Genomic DNA, 27,474 nt, shown 5'->3' with positions numbered 1-27,474 from the left:
ACCTGTTAAAAGGATGACCCCAGGTCTCTTTCCCCAGTGTGCCTAGCAATCTGCAATGTTGAAAGCGCTTCTGCATATATCATATTGGTAAGAGTTTCATCCAAAATTTCCTTGCCTCGAATTGGGTCTTTTGTACAATGACGTATTTTTGTGTGATTGGATAGACACTTTGCCTTAGTAATGTGTTTTTTTAAGTATTGAAGGTTTACACCTTCAGTAGGGCATATTTTATTTCCATACTTTAGGTCAATGGGTTAATCCCTGGTTACAAGGAGTCAAAGGATCATCCAGGAATTATGTCAGTAGCACTTGGCTTGTAGTGAGCATTACTTTATCCCACGTGGAAATCTGGATGAACTTCTTGCGTAGTGCTTAGTTTTCAACCCACTTTCTGACTTTAGTTTTAATAGGCTTCTTACCTTGGGATCGCAGCCCTTCTTGTCAGTTCCAGGGCTGACCTGTTATGGCTTAGCATTTATGCTTTTGCAGGGGTAAATGGAGACATTGTGTTTTTTAAAGCATGGGTAGACCTCTACTGTGAATGCACAGCACCAGCATATTAGCAACTGGAATGTTGACACTATACAGTTTGATTGTTAAAAAAAAACTGTTTAAGATGTATAGTTTCTGGCCTTCACGAGATTTTGAGGGGCTGCTTTTTGGCAAATCAGAATTTTAATTCTGCTGTATACATGCTAACATTGTGTTGTTTTCTTGAACAGTGAAGCCAATTCGCAATCTCAATGGGCATTCAATCGGACAATATAGGATCCACGGTGGCAAGACTGTTCCGATTGTCAAGGGAGGGGAAGCCACGAGAATGGAGGTATGAGCTTTTAGGAATCTGTAAGTGATTACTTTGCTTTTGGCCCTTTAACAATATCTTTTTTATGTGTGTATTCACTAGGTGTGCATTTTGTTTTGTTTCCTGTATTTTTGTTTCTTACGAATATTGAACATTGCTTCTTTCAAACATCAGACTTCTTCCAATAACTGATTTACCCTATAGCTGGCAGTTGCTAGTCATCAAAACATTATTGAATATATGGTGTTGATTGAACACTCTTATGAACGTTGAGATAAACTAGCATTTTGACTACCATCTTAAAACAGAGCCGGCTGGATGCCAAGATGGCAGATGTTTCCTAGAGATCCAGAGTGAATTCCTGTCTCCATGTAACGTCCTCCATAGAGTGGTTTGTGGGCCATACATAACTGAGGCCACATAGCGGCAGAGCCCATAATGATGAAGCCTTCCACCCGGCTTTGTGTCTGAACTCGAGGTGTGTTCATCTATCCTCTGGCCCTGAGCTGGGCTGAGAGGCTGTGCGAGTGTGCAGCAATAACAATGGCACTGCTGGCATCAAATTGTATCTGCTCAAACCCGTGGAGTGAGTGTCTGGGGGTTGGACGGCTGTGATGGTGCTAGATCTTTGCAGCCTGCTGGGGATGGACACAGAACAGTAGAGATCACAATCAGGCTGAGATTGTGAAGAGCCTGACTGCACCCAGGGAAAGGGTGCTTGGAGAGAAGGTGAGCTAAGGAGAAGCCGTATGTTCGAGGCATGTGAGCTGTAGATCACATGCTTTGCATACTCCTGCCATCTAGTGTTGGGTCCAGATGTTTGCAAGTTTTTCTATGAGAAAGTCTTTCCAGTCACAAGGTAGGTGACTCCTCCTTTCAGTGATAGTGCGCATGGGCATCGACCACATTGTTAGATTGTTTTTTTCTGCCATCGGGTTTGGACGGGTATTTCTGTGCTCCACTTCTAAACCGTTTCTTCGGGTTCCCCTCGATGCGCAATCCACTCTACCTGCATCGGTATTGTTTCGAACGCGTATTCCAGCCTGATGATGACTGCTGATTAGCCAGAAACCGGCCAAGGATGGTTGTTATACGGGCCAGGGAAAACATGGCTTTGTAGGACTGTACCCATGAGGCACAGGGTCACACTCATTTGCATATGGCCATGTCTAAACTGGGGTGGTGGAGTGAGCTAAAGCATGCTGATGGAACAATAATTAAATCCCCCCCCCCCACTCCCCCACCCAAAGGGGACAGACAGATCCAAAATGTATGCCCCCAAAAGGGGAGTGACCCTTGCCCAAGGGGCCACTCCCCACTACACTTATTCAGTTGGCCCAGTGGGCCGAATACATTTATTAACATTTAAATCAGCCACCCGGGGGGCAAACAAAGAAAAATTATAGGCCCCAAAAGGGTAGAGACCCTTGCCCAAGGGGTCGCTCCCCAAGACTAAATTTTATAAAATGGGACCCCTAAAATGGCCCCCATGGAACTGACCTTTGCCCAAGGGGCCACTCCCCAGCACATTGGCCCAATTAAAAAAAAGTTAATTCGGGGGGGGGCAGACAACGCGATTTATATTGCCCCCAAGACTACATTTTAAAATATGGGCACCCTAAAATGGGCCCCATGGGAGTGACCCTTGCCCAAGGGGCCACTCACCAGCACATTGGCACAATTTCAAAAAAAAAAAATTTATTCTGCCCCCCAGGGGGGCAGACAAAGCGATCTACATTGCCCCCAAAAGGGGAGCGACTCTTGCCTAAGGGGTCGCTCCCCAAGACTAAATATTTTTAACTGGCCTCCCTAAAATGGCCCCCATGGGAGTTGCCCTTGTCCAAGGGGCCACTCCCCAGAACCATGGCCAAATGTGCGCCGATTTAAAAAGAAATGAATTAATATTCTGCCCCCTCCCGGGTGGCAAACAACGCAAATTAATGTGCCCCACAATGGGGAGCAACCCTTGCCCGAACAAACAAACATTGCCAAAAGTTAAAAATAAAAAAAATCCCTGGCTTCTAGTGGGCATTCCTGCTGCACGATCGTACAGCAGGAATGCTCAAAAGAGGCATTGAGGTAAAGGAAAACCCTTTCCTTCCCACCGATGCCTCTTTTGTTCACCCCCCCTCCCCAGCTCCAAAACTTACATCTTTCTCCTCCGACGCGCAGGAAGCAAATGGCTTCCCTGCGCATCAGGAGAGAAAGGGAACCTCCAATGACGTCAGCGCGCCTCACGCGCTGACGTCATTGACGCGGAGGGGAGAGGCAGGAGAAGGTCTTCCCCGTAAAAAACAATAGGATCGCACACCCACGGGGGGAGCGCCAGCGCTCCCCCCCTCGTGGGTGGGTCTCGTAATGAGCACAGCGCAACTGTATGCCATGACGAGCTCAGCTAGTCATGAGCATACCAGGGGTTAACCCAAAATCCAACTCCGCCAAAACAAAAGGCTTCGGTACCACCCCTGCCTTCAGGCCAAGGTCGGCACCAACAAGATGTTTCTGACACCCCACCCTCCGGCTTGGCACCGAAACACGTCTCTAAGCCTTCCGGCTCGGGATCGAGTCGGCCAAAGACTGGCACAGAGCCGAAACATTCAGGCTCGAAGCCAAAAACCACTTCTGAGTCGAAATCCTTGATGCTGAAATCGAAGCCTCCTCTGGCACCGAAACCTTCGGCGTCAAAGTGATTCCACCCCGGTGCCGAAATCCTCAGTGCCGAAATCTAAAACTGTGCCTCCGAAGCGGCAGGATCCGATTTTTGACACCCTAACACCCAAATCGGACCCAAAACAAAAAGTCTACATAAATCCTGATACAGGACGTGTGCGTCAGAAGAAGAACCTTTCTTTATTCCTTTCAATAGGAAGAATGTGGATACTAACCCTCCCCCTCCTCCTCTTTTACCATTTTCCCCTACACCAACCTCTCCACCTGTACTTCATTTATTGATTACGCCAACTAACACTCCACCACCACCTAATGATGATGGGGGGGGGGGGGTGTGGAGACAATGTACAAATAGATCCCTGGAAAGATTATCACGTAGATTTGTCCACCGATAACGACCCAGATCTTTACCCTGCAAAGCCTTCTCCTGACGACAATGTAGGTCATCTAGAGTTACTTAATAAAGCTGCAGAATATCACAGGGTGCAATTACACAAGGAATCGTTTGAGGAAGATTTCCATTTGAAAACTCTGTACCACACATAGGGCTAGTCTCACACTGCCTATGCTTAAAGGCATGATGAGACATGCTGATGACATCTTTAAAGATCCAGTGCGGGCTTGCATTCTCACCCCCAGAATTGATCAAAATTATAAGGCTGCTCCTTCAGATCCAGTCTTTATTAAAGGTCCGCTACCGCTAGACTCTTTGGTAGTCTCTAATGCCTGTAAACAGGACAATTCACAGACTACAGGTGGTTCTCCCCCTATATACATGGAGTCAAAACTATTAGACGCCTTAGGTGAATAAGTAGCTCCCAAGCAGCAAATCATTGGTGTATTGCCAACACCCAGGCCCTGCTAGCCAGATATGATGGGGCACACTGGGACGAAATAGAGCAGTTCCTCCAACACCTCCCAGATGAATACAAAGCAAAAGCCCAAGATCTAGTCCAGGAACGGACGCTTCTATCCCACTCCTCAATAAGATGCGTGTTTTAGATGCTGCAGACACCGCAGCTAGGGAGATCAACACAAGTGTGTTAATAAGACGACATGCATGGTTGAGGATTTCTGGTTTCAAACCTGAAGTACAAAAGTTTTAAATACTCCTTTTGATAAAGAACATCTCTTCGGGCCCAAAGTATTTAAATCCTTAGAAAAAATGAAAAACGACAGAGGTAGCCAAGTCTATGGGAGCTCTGCAGTCTCCCTCTAATCAGGGCTCCTTTTGGTGCTCCTTCTACGGTGGTGGTCCAAAAACCATGTCCTCAGAGAATACTACCACCACTTACAAAGGCAGCAATCAATCTTCCTCTATAAGGGGTTTCTTTAGAGGAGGATTGGCCCCTCAAATGTGATTGAGGAGTTTTGTTATTTTTCTCCGTGTTCCCCATCCTCAACCCCAACACCCCTTAGCCAAAGTCTGGAACATGTGCAGTCCTTCCTTACGCAGGGACGGATTTCTATTGTATAAATGTTTTGGTGAATTTACCTAGGCTTGGTTATTTTGTGATTAAGTATTTGTAACGTCACAAAGATTAAAACCTAATCTTAAAGTGGCAGTCTATGTCATTCTCGTACAACCTATTCTAGATTTACCTACCCCCTGGAATTTAATGCCCAGAATGCTATTTCTAAGAACTATTTATTATAATATGTAGTAATATGGCAGTTAAGACAGCCCTTGTAATATTCAGCCTTTCTGTAGTGTTCATTACTGTTGACAATACAAAAATGTTGGAGAGGTTTGAAAACTGGACAGTAATAGTGGACGCAACCCTATGGAAGCCATTTCTTCCTCTCATATTGCAGTCTAAAAGTCCGTATCAGAATAGTTTCATTTACCACATTCCTGGTACCCTGTGGCATTCTGCTGAGTTCATGCCTGCAGTTAAATAGCTAAGTACATTCCTTGGTGCAATAGATTAACTTCCAGATGTATGCAGATGACACCCAAATTCACTTTCAACTAGACAACAGCCTAAGCAACACCACTAATCTCACCTCATACGTAGACCACCACTGGTTAAAGGAAAGGTTCCTGTGCATGACATAGCTAGGACTGAGTGAAGTCTCCTGGATGTAAACAAGCATGGCTCCTTGCTCTTCAACTGGTCTCCAGATCTAGGGTTCCACTCTTCATTTACCCAGCAAGCCAGAAACCTGTTTGTCCGACAAAGTGGTGAAAGCGTCTGTCTCCGCCTCTCTGCCCCGCAAAATACTCCCTCTATTCCATTTGGAACTAACCTGAGCACTCATCATGTCCAACCTCGGTTGTTGCAATATTGTCTGTCTTCCCAAAATTTTAATTTCAAGGTGACAGACTACAGAATCAGACATTCAGATTGTCATTACTTAAATAAACTGGACCTTTTTAAGCCTGCCATGAAACCACTCCATTGGCTGGTCTCTGCAGCGTCCACAAAACCTATTAGAGAAAGGTTCCTTGTGCCATAATTCACTCTAGCCACAAACCTTTTCTCACTGGTTGCCAAACAAATCTTAAGACCTTCAGGGAACTCCTGCAAACTGAACTGTTCAGACTTTATACACTAGCCGTATGGATTCCTTTGCACCCCAACTGCAGAACATCAGCTATGAAATGGAAGCACTCTGCTCCGCAAAAAACTCCCTCTATTCCATTCTGAACTAAACTGAGCTCTCTTCAAGTCCAACCTCAGTTGTTGCAATATTGTCCACTCGTGCCTCCCAAAATGTTAACTTCAAGGCGACAGACTACAGAATCGGGCATTTAAATTGTCATTACCTACATAAAATGGTCCTCTCCAAGTCTGCCCTGAAAGCACTCCATTGGCTACCAGCCAAAGCCAAGATCCGCGTAAAAGGTGTCTTTACTGTCCACAAAGCCTATTGGAGAAAGGTTCATTGTGCCATAACGCACTTTAGCCACAAACGTTTACTCATTGGTTGCCAACCAAATCTCATGACCATCAGGAAATTCCTGCAAACTGAACTTTTACCTTGCCTTACGAGATGCACTGTTTCCTTAGCTCACCGTCTTAGGAATAAACAATACTCGTATGTCTCTTGTGCTCTGAAGAAATCAAAAGGTTACATGTAGCATATGAGAAAGCTCCTTAATAAATAAGTGCTAGGACAATAGACCATACCGGACGATCACACTTGTATCGTAATCTGCCAGCCCTTTTTTGCATTGCAGAATTTAAGGTGATCCTCACTGGCTTGAAGTTCCATGAGGTTGAGCTGGCAACTACTTCGTCTACATAGACTGTGAAATGCTTCTTCTGTTTTGTTGGTTTGGAGTACAGGCCTATTTTCACTAGCTAAGGAGTCTTGATTAAATTAACTATAATTTTGTGCCGTCGATGTCAGAGAGGAATTCAGTGCAAGGCATTTATAGCCTATTCATTTATTGAACGCCAACAAATAATAGGTAACGTTTGTTGTTCGAATTTTAACCAGTACTGCAATCTGTGTTTTCGGCATGGTTGTACAGTACAAATCCTGGGGAGTATAACCATTTCACCATTGTATGAAAGTGTTTTTTTTTTTTTGCAATGTTACCCCCTAACTTTTTGCCAGATACCTGATTCACTTTTACTGACTGTGCTCTGGGTCCTTGGCAGTCAGGATCCCAGGGCCTATGTTCTTTTCCAAACCTGTACCTTTGTTTCCCCAATTGGCACAACTCTGCCCTTCCTGTAAGTCCCTTGCTAGGGGTACCTATGGTACCAAGGGAATGGCCTCCGAGGGCTGCAGCTTGTATTTTACCACCCTCTTGGCCCTCTCACCACAAGCATGCACCACTGCCATTGCATGCTGTGTGTTTTGGTGCTGCTTAAAGTGAATAGTTGACATGGCCAGCACTGCATGAGGCCAAAGTATGTCACCCTTAAGACAGGGTGCACTATACTTCATATGAAGACCTATCTGCAGGTGCAGACCGGCCCCTATAATATCGAAGGCCATTCTTAGATGTTATAAGTTCACAGTGAAACTATACTGAGTATATGGTCTAGAAACTTGTCATTATGAGTTTCCTAGCACCATAATGGCTTTACTGAATCTTGGGATGTTTAGTATCCAACTTTTCAAAAATATTAAATCTGTACTGATTCCATTGTCATATTTTTTATCCCATGCACTCAGGAGGCCCTTCTAAATGAGGCCTCTGAATCAAACCAAACACTGGTGGGTTCCTGACGGAACACCAGCCTGCCACCACGAGACCGGTTTCTGGACCCCTGAGGTGGGAAGCTTCGCTCCCAGTTCCCAGAAACAAAGCCTTTCCTGTATGGAGGTGTTCACACCTCCCCCAGGTCATGAAGAGCCAACTGTGGCAAGAGAGCTTCAAAGGGCTTGCTGCCTTTGTAACACGACTCCCAGCCTCTCCTGTCTTCACCCCCTTTTCGGCAGAAAGACAAGCTGGGAAATTAGGACAGCCCAGAAGGTGTGACCACATCTGGCAACCCCACGACCTAAGGTCGGGGAGGCGAGCTGAAGCCCACTCTTCAGTGCCTGCCATCTTACAGATGGACTGCACCCCCAATTCAGTGTCCAGTGCCCAATGTGGGGTGAGCACGCTAAGGGTGAGGTAACCCTAAGGTCACCAGCCCATTGGCTACCCCAGTAACGCCCCTAGATACAGTATTTAGTGGCACCAATGAACCCAGCTCAGCAGTTCCTTACGACCTAAGAAGATTAGCGAAGAAGACAGCCCAGCAGAAGATTATCCAGGTGATCACTGCTTTAGCCTCAGTCCTATCGCCCTGCCTGCACCTTCACGCAACCGATGCAGCACAACGACTTCCAGCCTGAAGACCAGCGACCTCCAAAAACCCTTAGAGGACTGATCAGCGTCGAAAAAGACCCAAGACTCCTGAAGACAGCGACTCTGTCTCCAAACAGAACTCCCAAGACCCTGCGGAACCGTCAAGACTCACCTTCCAGACCCGACCTCTGTACCTGTCGCCTATGGCCCGAGTCCTGGAGACCCACCGGTCCAGAAGAGGTTCCCCAGTGTTCTCAAGCCTGAATCCATCGAGGAGTGACTTCACCCAGCCGTCGTGACAATGCCTGCAGCCTCTGCACTAAGACCCCTCTCAACTGCGAGCTGCCCGGCAAGAAGAAACCCGACGTCCAAAGGCACCCCTGCATCCTCTGACCCTGCATCCTTGCGACCTGAACCAACGGTGTCCCAATGTCTCATGGCATCCCAACTACCTCCCCTGGCTGCTGGTTCCACCGAAGTGACCTCCTGGTCCAAGCCTGAAACCGGTACAGACAAACTCCATATGGTAACATTGGCCTCCCGATGCTGCGTGAGCACCCTGCACCCAGCCGCCCCTGTGCCGCTGGTGGTGTGGTTGTGGTGCTGCCTTGGGCCCCCCATTGTACTTGCCTCAACTCTTGAAGATTGTCCTCCAAGGTAATTTGACCTGCCTGTGAGCAGTCTCCAACCGATGTGCCCTTAGTCTCCATTGACTAGGATTGGCACCCCTACACTCTGCACTCAGCCGCCGTAGTGCCTGTGGTGGTGCACATTGAGTACAGAATTGAACCTTGGGGAACATTGGTTCTACCTCCACAACCCCCCCCCCCCTACCCCCCAAGAACCACACCAAAAGTTGTTGTACCTACCTACACGTATTAACTTTGCTTTTCCCATAGGAGTGCCTGGTGTGGCCTTTTTCTGAAAAATGTTGACTCTCCCTCTCATTGCAACAAAAGTAACTTAGTGTCTACCAGTGAGTTGTCCTGCTTACTAATGAACTGCAGTACCTAAACTGTATTATTTGTTTGTTTTGCACTAAGTTAGAAAAGTAACTAGAACGTAATCTGAAGTAATTCCAAGTATCCCAAAGAGTTTACAACATATTTCTTATACTGCAAAGAGTCTTGTAAGCCTATACAAAACCAGTACACACCTTATTTTGAAATGTATTATTGTTTTGAAAGTATCACGTACCTGCAACCAAGTAATTCTTGTTTCCCATAATAAAAATAACAAAGTAACAACTTTTTATATAAAAACTGGTCTGGATTCAGACAATTCAAAACTTTATTTGGCAGCATTGTCGCAGCCATAAATATTGTTCTCAACAGGGGATTTGCAAAACTTTATCCAGAGAGAGGCAGTCCAGTATTAGATCTCTTGTTAAGGTGTATCCAGGGTTTTTCCATATTGATAATCCGAGCAGGGCCGCCTGGACACTGATCAAGTCTTCCACGTATCGCAGCTCCAGTTTTATATGATTGATGTAATTGGCAGCAGAGATGGGAAGGGCTAGCAATCTCCTTAGATCAAATCGAAGTTGCCTGCTTTCAGTGCTGAAACAGTGGGTGCTATTTGAAAGCCCTTTTCTCAATTTCTAATCAAATTCTTGATGGACTTTACCACGACTTGAATCAGTCCACACAAACTGTTAAGGGTCATCCAACACTTTTACGTCCTGAAGATGGTCTAGCGGATGTCTACAATAGAGACCGAAACGTCGACAATTGCACCTACTTTCACGTTGAACTGTTGTTTTCAAGGATCTGTTGTCTGGTGAACCAGTCACATTTTCCGGTTATATTTTTATATAGAGAGGTGTTCACACTAGTGACTAAGAGGTGTTTGAACATCAAATGGTCTGGACACATCAGTTGAAATGTGTTGTTTCACTTAGAGGTTTGTATTAATTGATCTTTTTTTTTTACCCTTTTTTTAAACCTTTCGAAAGATTTTTCATTATAAATGTAATTCTTTAAAAACATTTACACCCGTGTATATAAGATCTTTTTCTAACAGATTAGTTCAAGTACAAATGAGTTAAATTGAATTTCTAAAATAATTTAATGCAAGCGACTGCATAAAGCTCGTCATTATTTGTATATTGAATGTTTAAACTATGTGTGCTTTAGAAAATCCCTTGTAGGCACCCTCTGCCTTTATTATACTGATCACTCAAGACTCTAAGGGTATATTGGGTTTCCCACTTTTTCTTATACTGGTGGATAAGGGTGCTTCAGATCAGGGACAAGTATTTGGGCTGTTTTAAGAGACTGCTTGCCAGGTGCAAGTGCCCTGCAGACTCATGGCAGGCTCCTGCAGTATATGGGATGAGGCCGTAAACTGGTTAGACAAACGTTTTCACCTGGTTGCCTTGAGCAATGATTGCCTCACATGTTGTAATGGGGATATATACACATGTATTCTCCTTGTAAATACATAACCAGTGAACTTTTATATCTTGCTTCTTAGGTGTATATTTTTATATTTTGTCACACTTGAGTACAGCGTCACCTGCTCTTAAGTTATTTATTAGAACAGTATCTTCATATAGAACTTTTTCGAAATAATAGAAAAATGACAATAGAAACCTTTTGTCAGTCTATATATATATATATATATATATATATATATATTTTTTTTTTTTTTTTTAATTAGGTGTACTCATGTTTGTATAAAAGATCACCAGAGTGTGTAGGTACCACTTGGTGTTTTGAAATAATACAGTGAATGGTGGGCTTCCCCGAACTGATGCAAGAGGGTTGCGAATATATTTGTCTGAAATGAGTCCCACGGTGGACACTATTTTGTATATAAAGACTACTGACTCTGCTGCCCATGGGCATAGAAGAGATTGTCCTTGTTTGGGTGTATATATATGTAAAATGGATAGGAGCAGGTTTTAAAGGAGGATCCTTAGTCAGTAAGTCAGAAACCCTTACTTTAGAGAGATCGTTAACCAGGGTCTCTATGCATCCAAGTCGGTCTACCAGAGGTTTTAGCTTGGCCTCTAGGATGGACTCCACCTTAGTACAAAATATACCGAGTAGCTTGGAGTCTGATAAGGCGGTATTAGGGGCCTGAGTAGCAAGGCAGTGGTATGTGAGCGGGCGGACAGGAAGGTGCAGGCGGTTGAACCCATGAAAGTATATCTTTTGAACCCCGGGTACCTTGAACGGGTAACTTTTTCTTGAGAGACGTAGCTTTGACTAGGGGTCTTTTGCGTTTTACGGCTGGCTGTGGTGAACAAAACAAGCATGACTCACTTTGGCTTGGAAGATCTACTGCAACAACAAAAGCATGGCTGGCGATCTCAATTCCCTCTCCGGGCGTTGGCAAAACATAGCTTAAAGTCACGCTCCCCTGGAGGCTATCGATAGTACTAGAAATAGCACCAAGTACCTGGGAAAGCACAACCTCATGGCCAAGGGAGAGTCTACGTTCAGTTAGATCGATTTCACTCTCCACAAGGCCGATTGCAAGCTCAAGCATACTTTCATTGCTGTTGATAGGTCGCACCATTACTGTGTCCCCACCTGCTCTGCGTTTTCCCATCCTCATCCGTATCGCCTTTGGCAGGGATTCAATCCTTATCGGTTACAAGACCAAGTACTGCTTGCCGCTCCGAACTCAAACACAAGAGGGGAGGCCTCACCCGTCGTCGCACAGTTGTGCAACCTGCAAACCTCGGAAGCGTAATGCCCTTGAATGATGTTAAATGATGATTGTTGGTGCTTTCAACCCCAGATTGTCTACCTCCTGATAGTCTGGCAGCCCCTCTGGCAACTAACAGTCCTTGGGTAGTCCCCAGCAGGTATCCACCAGAAGAGCTAAACACACAACTATGCCTATGTAGCGCACCCAGAAAAAACAGTACCATGAGGCACCACGAAGTTCAAAATGATACAAAACGGAATGGTAAGTGACTAGCAAACATCCACTTACCTCCTCCCGCTGGTCTTGCTGCAGCTGCCACACCAGCACATGAAGGAAAAGCCACAGTTTCGGTCTGCAGGTTGTACTATCAAGCAGATAGGTGGCACCTGGAGTGATTGATGCTAAACTTGAGCTGGAGTCTAGCTTCCCGGATTCAGTCTGAGTGTGTGACATAATTTCTTCCCTGAGTGTGTGTACACCAAACGCTTAACACTATCTTCTGATAAGCCTAACTGCTCAGCCCAGCTACCACTAACTTGAGAGTAAGCTATTATTTACTTTAATCTCTGCCATACCACTGGGGACTTACTGAACTCTGTGCATGCTATACCTCTTTTTGGTGTGGTATATACTGAGCCAGCTTCCTACAATCATAATAAGAATCCTGTCTAGCTCAGGGGAGTCTATTTTGATATGGATTTGGTTGTGTGTTCAGGAACCGTCGTCTTGGTGTCAAGGCTGTGGAAAGATTATTTAATATCCAAACCTTAAAAAGTACCATTGCCCATAATGCATTCAGTTCACCAAGATTTTGATGTGATATTCTCTTGGAATATTCCTGCCTTATTGCTTTCCTGGAGTAAGTCAGGAGTATTCCTTGAATGCAGAATTAAGGCAGAAGTATTGTTAGAGTAAGTCACAACTACTAGCACAAAAAATCTTTGTGAATTGGCTCCCAAACTTCCGAACTTCTCTACTGCTACATCCAAACTAGACACCATAGCTCTTGTTAAATAACACCAGCCTACAGGAGTCAAACATGTGTAATGTTCTTCAAATTCTTAGAACTATTACATCATTACCCACTTGAATGATAGCTTATAGGCTCCAGTTAACGTAGGTTCCCTTTTTAGGAGTGATATCACAGTGCCATTTTGGTTTTAATTGCATCATCTCCTCTGCGATTACATGCGATTGTTTGATCATCTGAATTGTGGTGTCAAGCAGTTAGACTATCTTTCAAGATGTGATTAACCAAAGATAGTGGCATGGGCTACCAATGTAGTGCCCTGATTTATTTCAATGACTACTTCAATTCATTACATGTGTTGCTTTTTCTGCTGTCTTCAGTTAGGCTATTATCTGAACTTAGTAGGCCTGCTAAATATGTGGTAATTATTGCATAACATTACTCGCACATCTTTGTTACTATACTGATTATGTATTTATTTATTTATTGTTAGGAGGGTGAAGTATATGCTATAGAAACATTTGGTAGCACAGGAAAAGGAGTGGTTCATGACGACATGGAATGTTCTCACTATATGAAAAACTTTGATGTTGGACATGTGCCAATAAGGTATGTTGCATCGATGTCTACTTACAAAGTGTATAAATGGATATCTTGTTAGTTCCATATTTTTTTCTTTATTTTATTTAAAGCTTGTATGTTAAAACAGTCACGATAACGAGGCTTAGACTTGATTGTAATTTAGTTTGTGCTTGAGCTGTCCTGTATTTTTGTGATATTTTGCATTGGGGCGTTTTTAGAAAATGTTCAAGAACACCAGAAAAAAATGGACTGTTTTGAAGCATAGTGTATACATTAAAAGTTGACCCTAATCTAGGATTATTAGCATTGTTCCTGTAATTAAATGTGTACAGAATTTCATAGCATATCAGAAATTCAGTGTTCAATACCATCTGATATTGGAGCACAAAGAAAAGCTCTTTAGTAAAAAATAAGTGCATTATTAACATTTTTGTTACTATTGGTGAAAGTGCTACCTCAAATCTACAGTTTAATGGGAAACCACTTTCTGAATTAAGTTATAGTGAACCACCGTGAAAAACTGAAGAGGTAGCTCACACCGTACAAATGCAGTCTAAAGAAACATGGGTTTTTAGCCTTTTGACTTGAGGAAGAAAGGCTCAAATTTGAGCTCTTTTGCACTCTTGATGGAAACCCACTGCATCATTTTTGATTCTCACAATAAAGGACTGATTAACATTGAGCCGTTTTAGAACTTTTTTTTTTTTTAGTCTCTGTGCTGTATTATGGTGCAGGTGAATTTCATTGTTTGCGCCGGGCGCACCTTCAAAATTGTGCACCCGGCGCAAACAATGAAAATCCGCACTAATACCATGAATGCGCTGCCCGCAGGTCAGGGCATTCATGTGAAAACAGTGTGTTTTTACAGTGCATGCGGCATCCCACCTGCGCTTTTGAAGGGAATTAGAGATCCACCTGCAAGGGGATGTCTAGAGGGGTCCATAGGACCCCCTTTCCCCCCTCCAGAGGTCTGCTCTCAGGGGGCACACTCACTGCGAGTTTGCCCCCCTGAGAGCTTCTTTGCCTCTGCGCTCGCTTCTGTAATATAGCGCAGAGGTAAAGGAATTCCCTCATTTGCATAGGGTGTGCCCCTATGCAAATTATGGAACGCCCCCTAAAGGTAGCGCTGGCGCTTTAAGTGCGCCTGCACAATTGGAATTGCTGAAGCGTCTGAGACCCCTTCTGTAATACCAATGTGCCCAGAGGGCACGCATAGCGGGCGCAAACGCCCATTGCACCCATGGTGCACTGAGTGTAATACGCCCCTTGTGTCCTTTCCCCACTAATATGGAAGTGTGTTCTATTTCAAACTAATTTTGCCTATTTACTGAGGTGTGGTTAGCTTGCTCTGTTCTATAATTTTAACTAATAGACCAACTATGGCATTGTATGCAGAGTGACAGCTTTGGTTCTGTGAGGGGACTGGTGGTAGCTAGGTTGGATGAATGGAGAAGTGTGGCTCACTGGTTAGAGGAGGCAGACCTGGAAGCAGAGGTCAGCCTGGGACCAGGGTTCAATTCCCGGCTCGGTGGGGTCTTGAGTCCTAAAATGTCCATGGACTCGACAATTCTCACTCCGGTGCCTACTCGATTCATGGGTTCACACTCTGCGACTCTGGGCAATAGCTTGCTTAATCTCCACAACGGCCCCTCTCGGCAGGATGCCTGGCTTTCACCTTGCGGATACCCTGCTGGGGTTATCTCACAGGGGAATACCAGGACGGGTTCCCTAAGCAAGCGCTTAGAGACCGCTTGGTGATTTGCGCTATATAAATTCCTGTACACATGAATGTAGTTTGTGCGCTTCTGTAGCAATAGTGGGCTATACAGGCTATTTTTCAGGAGAATACAGTAGTTTAGAGACCCTGATTTTCAGCCATGCAATTCCATTGTGTGTCAATCTGAGGATTCCTCAAACAATGGAGTACCATCACCTTTTACAAATGGATCCTAAACATTATTCAACATGGATCAAATAATTAAAACAACCACCAAACTTCATACCAACATCAAAAATGGTCAACTTCGGAGTATGTAGTCACCTCAAAGAAGAGATAGAAGATCTATTGATCAAACTGGTGATAGAAAGAGTTCCTGCACTAGTCTTCTTCCTTGTACAGAAACCAGATAAAACTTTGTGACCAACGCCATTGGGTTCTGCAGAGGGGAGTGAGGGAGGGTGCAGAGTGACTGCTCACACCGTGTGAGAAGTGGTTACTTACAAGACATAGCGACACACGTTTAACACCAGATCTGTATAAATTCACTCGAAACACCTCAGGCACTGGGAAATCCCGAGGCTAATTGTGTTGGGAGGGGGAGCTGGGTAGGGAACTTTCACTGAAAGAATGGAAGGATATTTACTACCGAGCCCGCCGCACGGCCAGCAACGTCACATCTATTGAAACGGCCACCAAGTTGGCCACCTACTTGTATTTAACCCCCGTAAGACTCCATAGGTGCAACCCCTCACGAAGCTCACTGTGCTGGCGGGCCAGGCACTCTCACTTACTTAGTTTGGGATTTCCTTAATCTGGGGACATATTGGCAACAAATTCTAGATGAGATCGACTCCCACTTTGACATCCAGATCCCGAGATTCCCAGTGTACATTCTCCTTGGCCTCCCTAATACCATAACCTTCCCGCTTACCTCAACGATAGGCAAACAGATGGTGCTAACTCTAGGCGCGGCAGTACAGAACCTCCTCACAGTTTGGGGTTCCACTACAGTCCCTACACGACTAGGCTGGCTGCATAAACTTTTGTCCATTCTAGGGATGGAGAAGATTTCTCTCTAATTAACTAACCCCGGGGCTTCATTTCACGAACTATGGGTGTCCCTCCTTGCACTCTTGACATCCAAGTTTACATAGCTCACATGTCCCAAATATCTCAGACTGCTAAGACTGGCGAACCCCCCACCAACACCTACTACTGCCACATCTGCTACCTAGCCAAGCATGGGAGCTGATCTTAGGACTTCAACACTTCCCTTTTACCAGGTCATCCTTTTTATTTCTTTTCTGAGGAGGAGGACGGGGAGGGGGGGTTTGGTTCCCTCTTTTGTTGTTGTTCAGGCCTGAAGCACACAATAGTGACATGCCTGGTTGCAACCCCATGATTGTGGAGCATAATGGCTCATTGTTCTTTGTGGATAAAACCAATAAAAGAAATTTATACCAAAACTTCGGGATCCATGTTAGACCGTAGGGTCTTAAACCGATAGATTCAAGATTCTGCTAGAAGTTATCCCTCATCTGCGGACGAAATACTATATGGCAATTATAGACCTCAAGGATGCTTACTTACATGTACCAATGAACAGAAGACACAAAAGATGCATGGGCTTCTTAGTAGGCAAGGTACATTACTCCTTTAACGCCCTGCCCTTTGAAATAAAATATGCCCCAAGGGTTTGTACAATGTGCCTAGCTGCTGCGGCAGCTCACCTAAGCAGAAGGGTGATCCAGGTGTATTGGCACTGGGACAGACTGATTGGTAAAATCAGGGTTGTTCAAAAGGTGTCAGGAGAGTATAAACATAGTTATACAAACACTACACCATCTGGATTTCTCCATAAACTCCACCTACTCCACAAAAGGAACCAATATTCTTGGAAGTAAGACTAAACGCAACAGTAGCAAAATCATTCTTTGTTTAAGAGTGAATCTTGGTGTTAAGAGCAAATTCTCCTTTACCAGAAGGTTCAAGTTCTGACAGTGAGGACTGTGGGAAACGTGATGGGAATTATGGCTTTCTGCATGCAAGACCACACATGAGACCACTACAGGCCTGGTTACAGAGACCATGATGACTGGGAACAGGAAGTCGGAATGATCTGGTATTTGTAACAGAGTCCACAAAGAGTTACACTAGTGTTCCATATCAAATATTACCAGAGGCAGACCATTCAACTCTCTCTGCCACCATCACAATGGTCGCCTTATACACTGGGTGGTGAACTCATATGAACAGTCTGAAGATCCAAGGCCTATGGAACCCTCAGGAGTAAGGCACATAAATGTGTTTGCACGCAAAGCAGTTTTTCTAGCGGGCCTTTCAGAAACTGATAATATGGCGAACAGTACAAATGCAGATGGACACTATGGAAAAAATGTCGGTGGACATGATCTTACGAACTGTTCACTCTAGCACCTGAGACATTGACCTTCAAAGAAACATCACACAGTTGATGATGCATCTACCAGGAGTTCAAACCACAGAGGCAGACGGGCGTGCTCTTCACACAAATGGAAACTAAACAAGAGTTTTTATACGTTATGTTCATAAGTTACGGAACAGCATCAACTGGCTTTTTTCCAGAGCAAAAAGCCAAAACTTGGCAGCCAAATGCCCATACCACAGGTCACTGTGGAAAGCCCTCTCGATAGAATGGTCAGGAAAACTTGTATAAATATGATTTCTTTAATTCCCCTGATACTGTTAGTAATGGAGAAATGGCTACAAATAACAATGACACTAATCTCAATCTGTTACCAGTGATCAAGACAAACCTGGTTCTCAGACCTAGTGGAAATATTTCAGGACCGAAGAATATCACTAGCACCGCATCAACCACTATTAACGATGCAAGCTGGACAAGTGCTTCACCCAGAATCCAGAATCACTCTGATTAGCATCATAGCTCTTGAAGACATAAAGGTTAGACACATACTCATATCAGAAAGAACCATGGAAGTGTTAAGAGGAGCAAGAATACCATCCACAAGGTGGTGCTACACGCACAATGGAACACTGGCACACCACAGTAGTTGCCAAAAGCAACTGGGCACAAAATGTACAATCCTCATTGGCCTTGTTCAGTACCACAATAATCAATGCCGTTTTGAGTTGGTGCTCTAGATGATTTTATTTTGCCTAATCTCCAGTTCATGCAGTTTTCATTGGAGTTCTCCGCTATATTCGCCCTCTCCGACATCCTAATATATCGCACCCCCCCCAGAACCCGCCCCGGCCCTGCAACCAAGTTCAGCTCAGCACTCCCAGAGCTGATTGCAAAACTCAGCACTCCCAGAGCTGATTGCAAAACTCAGCTTAAAAACTGTTTTTCAGTGCTAGGTGATCTTAGCATACATTTCAATAAAACATTTAAAACCTAAATCTCAAGCAAGATACGCCTGCAATCCTAATGGTTTGAATAGTTCAGCATTCCACTCTCAAACTAGGCCATATATTGGACCCCATTTTCACCAATACAGGGGATCTTTCAACAGATATTCCCATCCCCGTGTAGTGGTAAGACCACCACTTCGTTCCCTTTACGCTTCGCTTCTTTGGGCAGTTAGAAAAACATCCCCAACCCACCAGACTGAAATTCGATGCCAAAACATGGGAGAGTTCCCTTGTAGAATCTTCTCCAAAAAGGGAAGGAGGGATTGATAAAAGATAAATAAAAAAAAATGTAAGTACTGGCTCACTGATTCTCTGGATACCTTGATCCCTATTAAGCATATGGGGCAGGACACCTGGAAGGGTGCCCCCCTGTGAGAAAGTGCCCTCTTTCTGCATGGTATGCCCTCACTTTTTTGCTGAATTGCTGATGTTCTTTGACTGAGTTTGCCCTTGGCTCCTGCTAATCAGGTACCCAGGGCCTATGTTACTTCCCTAAAATTGCATTAAATCCCAAACCTAATTGGCATCTCTGGCCACAGGTCAGCCCCTGGTAAATGGTACCACAGGTACCCAGGGCACTGTGACCAGAGGAGGCCTCTAAGGGCTGCAGCACTTATTGTTACACCCTTAGAAGCCCTGTATCCTGACACTCACACACCTCCTTTGCAGCCTGCGTGCCTTGGTGCAGAACAAAGAGTCGACATGGGACACATCCCTGTTTGCCATGCCTACAAACCAGTGCCCTGGCATAGATCAGTCAACCCTCTAGCTGGGTGCCCAATGACAGTGGTGAGGGTACAGGTGCATGAGCCCTGTACCCCTACAGTGCCCAAGTCCATTCCAAGGCATTGTAAGTGCAGTGCTGCCATTAAGAGAATATGGTGCTAGGAGTTTGTCATTACGAACTCCACAGCACCATAATGGCTATGCTGAAAACTGAGAAGTTTGGTATCAAACTTCTCAGCACATTAAACCCACACTGATGCCAGTGTGGGATTTTATGTAAAATGCACAACAGAGGGCATCTCAAAGATGCCCCCTAAAACTCGACCAACTTCTGGTGACCCGACTGAGTGGCTGCTTAGGCTGCCACCAACAGACATGTTTCTGGACCCCTGGATCGAGAGCCTGATGCTCTTGGGGGCCTGAAACAATGTACATCCTGGGACGAGGTGCCAAGACTCCTCCCCCAGGATGGACAGGGTTAACGAAGGGGAAGCTTCAAAGGCATGCAACCTTTGTGAGCCTCCCCATACCATTTGCTGCTTTCAGCAACTGATCCCCACTGGTTCTACCCCCCCCCCCCACTTTGGGCGGTAGAACCGGCGGGAAAAACAAGCGAGGGAAAGAGGTGTGCCCACCTCTGCTAACTCTACTCAGGTGGGGGAGGCGAGGTGAAGCACAACTGAGTCCCCGCCATGTTGAGAATGGGGGGACCCAACCAACCAGCCGAAAGGCACCCCCTGCACTCGACGGTCCATGGCCTCGTGTGCTCAAACCAACGGTGCCTAACCAACCCTTAACTTCCCAACTAACCTCTCGAAGTGGTGGTCGCACCCAGAAGTCCTTCGTCTCCCTGCCTGTGGTGCTTTTCCAAATCGGAGTTTCCCCATTGAAAATAGGGTGCCCGACGTCGAAACCTAGTTACAAAAGGGTCACCTATAAGCAAAGGGACTATAGCACGATGGATAACACAGAGAATACAGTGATGCCATACGGTAGCAGGAATTTCCATGGAAGAAAAATCACAAGCACACCCCACATAGGAGAATGAAGCAACACTTTCCTTCATCGCCAGTGTCTCCATTACTGACCAGTGCAAGCTGGCCATATGAAACTCCTCGGCAAACACTATTGTGTGGATATCAAAGTAAGCATGTACATGCAAGCAAACAAACAAAGAAGCGCAGTTGGAAAAAAGTTCTAAACGCGAACTGATAGTAACCAAACTGATTGTAACCAGCCCTCCCAAGAGGACAGAATACCACAGCATATGAATCCAGAAAAGATTCATGCTTCAAAATGAAATAGTTAATCAGGCCTCAAAAAATCCTCTCGCAATTCAGAGTGAGATTTTATCACGTCAGGCTATTTTTAGCATTTACTCGACCTTGCTGGGAGTAAACTTAAGCTTGAAGAAACAGGTGTTCTGTTCATTCAGTAAGTGAATGAGCAATTAAGAAGCATTTAAATCATGTTTTTATCTTGATACATTTGCTGACTGCTCAAGGACAGAGGTCAAATGTCAGTTTGACTTTTTACTTGTTGTTGCCTATGTGTTCCTGGAAAATGGTTTTAACTTTTCTTTCACTTATTTTTCACAGTTAATGGTTTTTGTCAAGTGAGCCGACAAAGATTGTGAAATAAAAGAATGTAAAAGGCCAGTTTTCCTTCTCCAACAACATTTAAACTGCTTGTAAATTAATAGTACAAGTATTTTAAAATATAACTGGAATTCTGAAATAACATTTTTGGGTAATGCAGAAGTGTGATGCAAACAAAGATTTAAATAGGAGTCAATCAGAATACTTTACTTGGTGATGTGCAAATGACAAATATTTGCAGACACTTTAGTTCCAAACATTGTACTTTAAATAGTTTTAAAACCACATGTCAGTGACAAATTCTGTGGTATTTCATTCAGTTCAGTTCAATAAAACTTTATTCGGTTTGTTGTTCAAACCATAAAAGTTACGCAACACAAACACAATTTAAATGGCAGTGCTTAAGTTAAAACAGCAATAAAACGTAATATATGTTAGTAAATGAGTTAAAAACCGGAGGAAAACATTCATTATTGATCGATATAGTTCCTGGAATTAACAGAAGCTTTGAAAAAACCCACTATAAGAAATAAACAGTCCTCTTTCAGTAATTGCAGGTACACCAGTGCTGGACGAGCCTTTTTAAAATTGGGACCAAGTATCGTTTACGAGGAAAATCATACAATTTACATAGAAACATAAAATGCAGCATGTCCTGCGGAGACTGTTCGTCGCAGCCGCAGGGAGCTCCCACTTTACCTCTAGTAAAACATTTGGGTCTGGCAAGCAAAAGGTGAAAAAGGTTCAGCGGAAACCTAGTTAATAAAAAAAATTCATGTGTGGACAGGGACCCCATGAGGTATCGCTCTGCCCTAGGGGATGTTTTAAGCATTACATATGTCCACACACTAGATTTCTGAACCTCCTTTGTTTCCATTTCCATGTTCCTTTCTGTCAAGAAGGCTACCTTCATTGCCTCCACATCCTTCTTCACAATGCATTCGGGGTTGGTAAATAGATCCCCCCCGACCTAGCCTTTCAAAGCTTCTCTTCACATAGCTCAGCCACGGGATGCAAGCCGAGTTATCAAGGGCCATGCAATCTTTTATAATCAGGTGCGTAAGAGGGAGGTCTATGTTCAGCCAACTTTTTAACCAACAGGCAGGGGTCGCAGAGAGAGCACATCATTTAAGTAAGGGACCCCCAACTCCTCATGGACCACTAAATTAGATGAACCCTGTGGAACACATAATAAACGTTTCAGAAAATAATTGTCCGATACTTGGAGGGTCTGTCCCGCGTTATATCCCCATATTTCGCTTCCATACGAAGCTATGGCCTGGCTTTTTGCCTGGTACACTTGTATCATGGCTCCGGTAGGCTTCTTCCCTAATTTGGATGCGAAGTTGAAGATTGCTGAATTCTCCCTAACCAGGTCCCCTTTTGTTTTCTGTAGTAAAGGTCCCCAATTGAGCTTGTCATCAAAAAGCACCCTCAAGTAGGAAAACACATTAGTACGGGGAATCTTGGAGTCTCTCACTCTAAATTGGAAATTTTTCCTACCAGAGTGCCCCACTTGCATGACGTATGATTTAGAGTTGTTAATTGCCAGATCCCTGTCTGACATGAAGCTCGAAAAGGCAGATAAAAGCGTTTGTAGCTCCTTTTCAGTCCTGGGTATGAGAGCGGCATCGTCCGCATATAGCAGGACTGGGATTCCACGCCGTCCTACACTAGGGTAATCGACATCTGTTGCCCTTAAAGTGTTATCCAATTCATTAATATAAAAATGAAATAAGAAAGGGGCCAGTATACAGCCTTGCCGGATTCCCTTTTTAATGCTAAAATCCCTTGTGACACGCAGATTCTGTGAAAACCTAATATTGGCTTTAGTGGACTTATGCATGTCCTCCAGAAATTTAACAATCCTGTTCTCCACTCCCATTGCCCTCATGGATTGCCAGAGCGTACTCCTGTTAACGCAATCAAATGCCGATGACAAATCCATGAAGGCAAGGTGAATGGTCCCGGAACGTGCAACAGTGTACTTGCTTAAAATCAAAAATAAAATAAAGCATTGAGCTACGGTAGACCGTCCTCTACGAAAACCATACTGAGCTTCTGACAATCATATTGTCCTCTGCTCAGGATGATGATCTCTGCACAAGGACCCTGCCTACCACCTTTACCACTGAGTCTATTAATGAGATGGGTCTATAGTACAAAGTACTATTTCTGTCGCCTTTTTTCAAAACAAGAACTATAGTAGAGGTTGCCCACGACTGGGGAGAACCATACTGTGCTGCCGCATTAAATACAGACTCCAGTATCTGCTCCCAAAAGGAGGGATCAGACTTAGAGATCTGGAAGGATCCTGTCCGGACCAGGTGCTTTTCCAACAGTTAAACCTGTCATGCCTTCCAGGATTTCACCTCTCTCAAATTTTAATACTACCTCCTGAGTGTCAGAAGGCTTCCTGTCACTATGCCCAGACCAACAATCAAACATGATTTCAAAATGTGATACCCACTCTTCCTCAGTTATATGGGATTCAAGCCCCCCTCCCCCCCCCTCCTTCCCGAGTAAGCAGAGGTCTATTCACAATACTCCATAACTTCGAACTATTTCTTAGGGTGCTGGAATCCAACAGCTCCCTCCACGCTTCATCTTTTAATGTTCCCTTTCGATTAGTGAGGGCCACTTTATACTCCCTACGACCGTTTATAACGTTAGATTGAATTCTTGGTTTATTTGTCAGAGCTTCCCTCAGCCTTTTCGCAGCTCTAGAGCAGTGTGAATCGAACCATCTGGGACGAGACCTAACATGTCTTCTTTCTGGGGCAGATAAAATCGCAGACACTTTATATGAAATGGACTTATAAGCGTCTAAAATCTGGTGGCGAGGACTGTTCCTCTAGGCAAAGGGATAATTCATTAGCACATTCTGTTTTAACCTTATCGTAAAATAATTCTGGAGTTACTTGTGACCATTTTAATCTACGCCTACCATCGGATGGCTGCAGTAGACCCTGATTTGGAGCCTCCCTACCCTTTTCTGCCCGTGGACCTGTCAGATAGTGTCAGCGGGTTATGGTCACTAAATTCACTCCCTGAGATTTTGAAGTTATTAACAAATGACTGTAAGGACGACAAAATCAAATCAATAAAAGAACCATTACCATGCCCCTTAAACGTGGGCACGGGAAAATTAGTGCGCGGGTCAGATAAAGACATCGTGGTCACCAGATCTCATTCGTTAATCATAGTGTTTAGCAGCTCACCTTGGACAGAATGTTCAAAGTGGAAGCCATGCATACGCGGGCAGCCAAGTTCAGTCAAACAAGCCATAAACGGATCACCACACAGATGTATATTAAAGTCACCGGCCACCAAGAGACTGTGTAGGCATCGCTCAGCAATTGTTTAATCGCATCTCCCAGGGCATTTACGTTACTAGACTCTGGCGAAGACAAAAATGAGTTATAAAAATAAACTATACACCAACTCATGCCCCCCTTACAGGCCTTTATCGCCAGGATACCTGGGTGTGTAATGGGCAAAAGCTGCGATTTGCAGCCGATGGCCACGGAAATGTACGTGACTAAACCACCCTTGGGTCTCCCGCTCAGAGATGGTCTCCTGGAACAAAAAAAAGCCTTATAGCCTTCCAGGAAGAGGTCGCAGTTTATCGACCATGTTTCCTATAGGCTAATTACCAAGAATTGTTTAACATAAACTACCCATCTGGGGTCCTGTAGTTTAGCAGCCAACCCCGCTATGTTCCATGATAAAATATTGTTAGAAGACCGCTTTGGAGACCTTGCTACTGTATCACCATAATCCTGGGACAAAGCAGCTTGCTCAATCCCTACTGATTATTTGGGACCCTGCAGTCAGTCGCATTCTTCCATACCAGACAGGGTGTCAAATCTATTGTTTAGCACCAATCTATGATCAGTGCCAAACAGCCTATATACAGAAGACAAAGAATGAGCCGGGGTAATAGAGTGGTGGCCGGGATATGGCCTTAATTGGCCACCCCCATCTGATGGTTCCCCGGTGCCCACTGCTGTCCTGCCCCTGCTCTTAAACGGCCTATGAAAATATCCCAGGAGTAATATCTTAATGGCAGAGCCCACTATGGGGGGAAGACTGTAGTCCCTAAAGAGTATCTGACCAACAGTGTAGGGATTGTCAAAATGTAAGATGACACAGTCCCTTATTTACGTGAGCCCCCAATCCAGTTAACCCTTCGTGCCATAAGTATATTATTGAGTATGCGCGGGCCGACAGTGGTGTTATGTGTGAACCAGTGATTTATTTTGTTGAGAAGCTCATCATATACTTCGCTCTTCCCTAATGGGAGAGCAGGAACACCCCCCAGGATCACTACATAAGGGAAAATTGTCACCTGAGGAGTTTGTTCTTCTTGTTTTTTATCTCTCTGCAGGTTAGGGGGCCCTGTTGTTGTAGTAGATGGCATCTGTGTAGGAGCTACAGGATCTATACTAGCAGGCTTTGCACTAGTAGAACCGTTCTTATCAGGCCCCCTACTGGGGTAAAATTGGCCAACACTGGAGGCTCCATCTTCTCTGTCTTGCCCGACTCATCCCCCTTCCGTGGGTACAGGAATTTTAGGCTCATTAGAAATAGCCGTTGATTTCTCTGGGTGGGCGTGTACCATCAACTACTCCAAATTGAGCATCCTATTTTCAACAGAACTTATTTTCTGAATAATAGGATCTATTAGGGTGGTCATCGTTTCTAGCCTACCCCAGAAATCTCCCTCTTGTCTGCTACCTGATGAAAACCCTTCCTTATCCTGATGCAAAGTGAAAGAGTTGGCCACACTACTAACCCCTGCAAGGGGGCCAGTATCCTTAGTTCTCCTAGTTGTAATGGTTTTCATTTTAAGCTTTCTGCCCTCTGGTTCTTGATTTAGGTATAACTGGGCTGGGATCCTGCTCCGTAGACATGGAGGAAACTGAGATGTTCGTTGTTACAGGAACTCCTGCTAAGGATTGACTCAGCCTGTCTTGCGGTGTAACCTGGTTTGTGGTCGGTAAAGCTTCGGGAAAAGCAGGGGTAAGAGAAAGCCTACCCTGTGTAGTAAGAGGCTCCAAAGATAGCCTACGTTCTGTTAATAAAATTTCATTATTAAGAACCGATTCAGCCCTCGTTAAGAAAGCGTCTAAAGTTCCTCCCACGCCTTTACCTGGAATTAATTTCCGCCTACTCATTTTTAACAAAATATCCGACTTTCAGTAAAACTTTAAACAGTTCTGCTTTGCAGAATCGCTAATTGAGAAAAGGTGGCTATTACAAAATAGTAAACATATAAAAAGAAGCAAGCATTGGAAATGTAATAGGTCTCGCAATAGAAAAGTTTGAGCTTTTGGTGTGGAAAATGTAAATCTTTTTTAATTTGTTTTGTTTTTCAAAATATAAAAGTGTTAATTTTGTTATTTGAAATGCCAATCGTTATAAAGTTAGCAAATGTTACATCTATAGCATTAGTAAAGGTACATGTTCTGTTTTCCCCTCTCTTACATGTATTGATCTGACAAATCACAATGTTTTAACAAGAACAGAAGTGAAAACATTTAACATCTTTTTATGACATTTGTAATAAAGCTTGAAACATTGACAGAAAATATTTGAACCAGTTGTTGAATGGTTGCACAGATTGATGCTGTGGTGGCGCTGAGTGATGTTGTTTTGGCGACAAGTGATGCTGTGGCGTTCAGTGATGCTGTTGTAGCGCAAGGTGATGTTGTGGTGCCCCTGAGTGATGCTGTGGTGGTGCTGAGTGATGCTATGGTCAGACCCCCCAGGATATAGCGGCATAGATTGTCAAATTTAGCGGCACAAAAATTGAAATTTAGCGGCACAAAAGTGGAAATTTAGCGGCATTATTGCGGCACCATATCTTATTCGTAATCATTCCTTTTCAGCCTTAAATCAATGTAAACTGATTCAGCAGGGTATTCCACTATGAAACTGACATGTTTAAAGTGTCTGTGACTCTATGGAAGCACAGCTTCAATCTGTCCCTCTTGAGAGGGGGCTGTATTTCTCCCTTGGGTGTTCTAGCACCCATGTATGCACCCCTGCCAGGGCACCGCTGCCTCCTGGACCCGTCCGTTTTAAAAAACAGTAATTTCTATCACCCTTTTTAACATTGAAAATATATTGATAATACAAATATGACCCATAGAGGAAGTCCTGCTTAGCTGCTGGAGCACTAGATTTACCAGAAAGTAATGCAGCGAATTTGTGAGTGGACAAAGACAAGGATATTCATTTAAAAAACTATCCTCTTTTCTGAAACCCAATGGTCTAAAAGGGGCCTTAAAACATCCCGAGCAGTTCTGAAGCGCTGTTGTTGGGTACATAGCTGCCAAGGTTTCAGATTGCTTATGTGTGACATTTTCATAAATTCACTGTACATATGAGTGACATATGAGTAAAATTCAATGACTGACAATTTCTCCTGAATCAAGCAATGAAGTCTAGGAAAACAGATAAATATCAGATATTACCTCCAATTTGAGCAAGTAGAAACTCTATGAAAATCTTGAAACTGCAGCAAAGAAATACACACGGGGGCTTGCTGCGTTCCTCCTTGATGGC

The 27,474-nt window shown here is 44.2% G+C and overlaps 1 protein-coding gene across 1 annotated transcript in view; it reads left to right on the top strand.

The window, feature by feature from the left end:
• Positions 1 to 27,474, top strand: part of METAP2 (methionyl aminopeptidase 2) — a 163,848-nt gene that overhangs the window by 124,722 nt on the left and 11,652 nt on the right. The window contains exons 9-10 of the mRNA XM_078675913.1: positions 723 to 826; positions 13,355 to 13,470. Coding sequence (XP_078532039.1) covers positions 723 to 826; positions 13,355 to 13,470 — 220 coding nt within the window. The remainder of the gene's footprint in view (positions 1 to 722; positions 827 to 13,354; positions 13,471 to 27,474) is intronic.

This window comes from Lissotriton helveticus, chromosome 1_1 (genome assembly GCF_964261635.1).
Source record: "Lissotriton helveticus chromosome 1_1, aLisHel1.1, whole genome shotgun sequence".
Classification (NCBI taxonomy): Eukaryota; Metazoa; Chordata; class Amphibia; order Caudata; family Salamandridae; genus Lissotriton; species Lissotriton helveticus.
The sequence above is the reverse complement of the archived record's forward strand: the minus strand, read 5'-3'. Positions and strand labels throughout refer to the sequence as shown.